The sequence below is a fragment of the Berghia stephanieae genome, chromosome 15 (genome assembly GCF_034508935.2).
Source record: "Berghia stephanieae isolate SIO BIC M18660-M18661 chromosome 15, UCSD_Bste_1.3, whole genome shotgun sequence".
Classification (NCBI taxonomy): Eukaryota; Metazoa; Mollusca; class Gastropoda; order Nudibranchia; family Aeolidiidae; genus Berghia; species Berghia stephanieae.
Window position 1 is genome coordinate 11,877,382 of NC_088374.1, and position 2,500 is coordinate 11,879,881.

The following is a 2,500-nucleotide window of genomic DNA, read 5'->3' on the forward strand; positions in this document are numbered from 1 at the left end:
CGATTATTAAGAAAGTCTTTAATCTAGTAAAATACATTCCCTTTAACTCCATATGCTTTTAGTTTAATGAATAATCTCTCATGTGGTACTGCATCAAAAGCCTTGCGGAAATCAAGATAAACAACATCAATGCATTGATCACGATCAATTAACTTGGTAAAATCCTCCATCACCCGTAAAAGTTGAGTAATGCATGATCTGTTTGATCTAAAACCATGCTGGTTATCGTTTAGCATCTAATGACTTTCAAAAAAGTAAATTATTCCAATAATAATAATAATAATAATAATAATAATAATAATAATAATAATAATAATAATGATAATAATGATATGATAATAAGATAAAAATAATAATAATAATAATAATAATAATAATAATAATAATAATAATAATAATATAATAATAATAATAATAAATAAATAGATAAATACAGTAATAATCTGTACTTGTACTTACTACTACAATCCTTACACATGGCCCAAAGAGTAAACGAGTAGAGCCCATCAACTGGAACTGTGTAGACGCCGGTTTCATTGTCAAAGTCGTTTCCGGGGTATTGTTCTACCCTGTCAAATTGTAGGACAGGAAAACCAGAGAGATGTTTTGTTCGCAGATGAGTAGCCAGAAACACGGAACCTTTGCTTTCTGGATCAAAAGATTATTAAACAAAAGTAAACGGAACGTTTCTAGCTCAAAACCCTTCTTCAGCCAACAGCAATAAATATGTGTTTAACTGAAAGGGAATTAAATACAATTTAATAGTGTTAGTAGTTGGTTTTGGGTGGGGGTGGTGGTGCTGGTTGACGGGGGTGTCCAAAAAAGCTCAGTTGGTAGTGAACTCGCCTCACGCGCAAAAGGGACCGAATTCGATCACGGGTGAAGACGAGATTAGCTTTCGGGCGCCCAGTCATTTCACCAACCCAGCAGCGATGATTGGGTAGCTAGGTCTCTTAGATCTGGCGGAAAGTTGTTTGTGACAGATAAGCGTCTAATTAAAAGGATAGCAAGAAATTGCTGTTGCCCTTTTTAGGCTTTAGAAACCTGGATAAACTATGACCTCAGGGACTAATATATTAGTGTTAAAGTGAAACTAAGCTGTTAGTGGCTGATACAAAAGCAAGATACAAAAATGAAAATTACTGCCAAAAAATATGGAACACGGAATAATAACAATAAACAATGAAAACATAAATACATTACTAAAAAAAAAAAAAAACCCAGATCGACAGCAGTAGTTATGCATTTATGTTTCAGTATTCTTTGTTGTTGGCTGAAGAAGGGGTTTGAACCCGAAGCGTTCCGTATTCAGAATTTTGTGCTTTTTTTCCCTCCCCTCCTCCCCCGCGAATGAATAAATCGTATAAAAAATTCGTTTACAAAAATGCAGATAACTCACTTTCCTGTGTTATTCCTTTCAGTTCCTTTTCAGTAGAGGAAAGTCGCTTTTCATGGACATCTATCATCTCATGCAGGTTGTAGATGTCGCCTTTTATCGCCTTTTGAAGAGAGATTGCCATACTTTGGGAGAGCACAAGCGCCTCCATGATTTCATGCACCGTTGAAGCCTCTTGAGCTGAATTATAGATTTATAACACAAGATGGACATTGAGTATTTGTGAGGCTGGCTGAGAAAACCCGGGAAGATGCGGCACGCTTTGATTCGAGATATGAGCCATAATAATAATAATAATAATAATAACAATAATAATAATAATAATAATAATAATAATAATAATAATATAATAATAATAATAACAATAATAATAATAATAATAAAAATAATAATAATAATAACAATAATAATAATAATAATAATAATAATAATAATAATAATATAATAATAATAATAATAATAATAATAATAATAATAATAATAATAATAATAATAATAATAATAATAATAATAATAATAATAGAAATAAGAATAATGTTTATTGTCCAAATAGGCAACAACTGTTATTCAGAAAGAAATAAAATCATATCTTGGGTTCTAATAGACATAGAAAGAAAATTTAAAGTAGTAAATAATCAGAATGACGTGGTCTTGTATTTTAGGGAATGTATTTATTTACTTTTTTTATTTATTATTATGTATTTCGCATGCTTTAGAATGCCCCAGGGATTCTGAATTCCTGATCTCAAAAGGCAATTTATTCCAAATGAAGGGTCCAGCTGATAATGAAAAAGTTCTTTTAGCGCGAGGCTCGAACCCAGGACCTTCCGATCCGAAAGCGAATGTCATACCACTAGACCACATAGCCGCACAGAAGATAAAACTAATCAATATTCAAAACACAATCTAGTCCCCCTATCTCAATACTACAATTTTTGTTTTTGTATACTCTATATAGCCTAATCCAAATTTTAACTTCCATTTTTTCAAAACTAGCTTACTGCGACTTACGTACTTTTAGCATCAGGATATTCAAATTGTAGCCTTCATTTGATCATTACTATATATTTATATATAAAGATAATAATATTATATGTTAGAGTA

General features: G+C 31.3%; 1 protein-coding gene across 1 annotated transcript in view; it reads right to left on the bottom strand.

Annotated features, from left to right (window-relative positions):
• LOC144960523 (uncharacterized) overlaps positions 1-2,500 on the bottom strand; it is a 14,618-nt gene that overhangs the window by 4,521 nt on the left and 7,597 nt on the right. Inside the window, exons 3-4 of the mRNA XM_078893710.1 lie at positions 1,400-1,576; positions 460-648 (exon numbers count right to left, since the gene is read on the bottom strand). Coding sequence (XP_078749836.1) covers positions 460-648; positions 1,400-1,576 — 366 coding nt within the window. The remainder of the gene's footprint in view (positions 1-459; positions 649-1,399; positions 1,577-2,500) is intronic.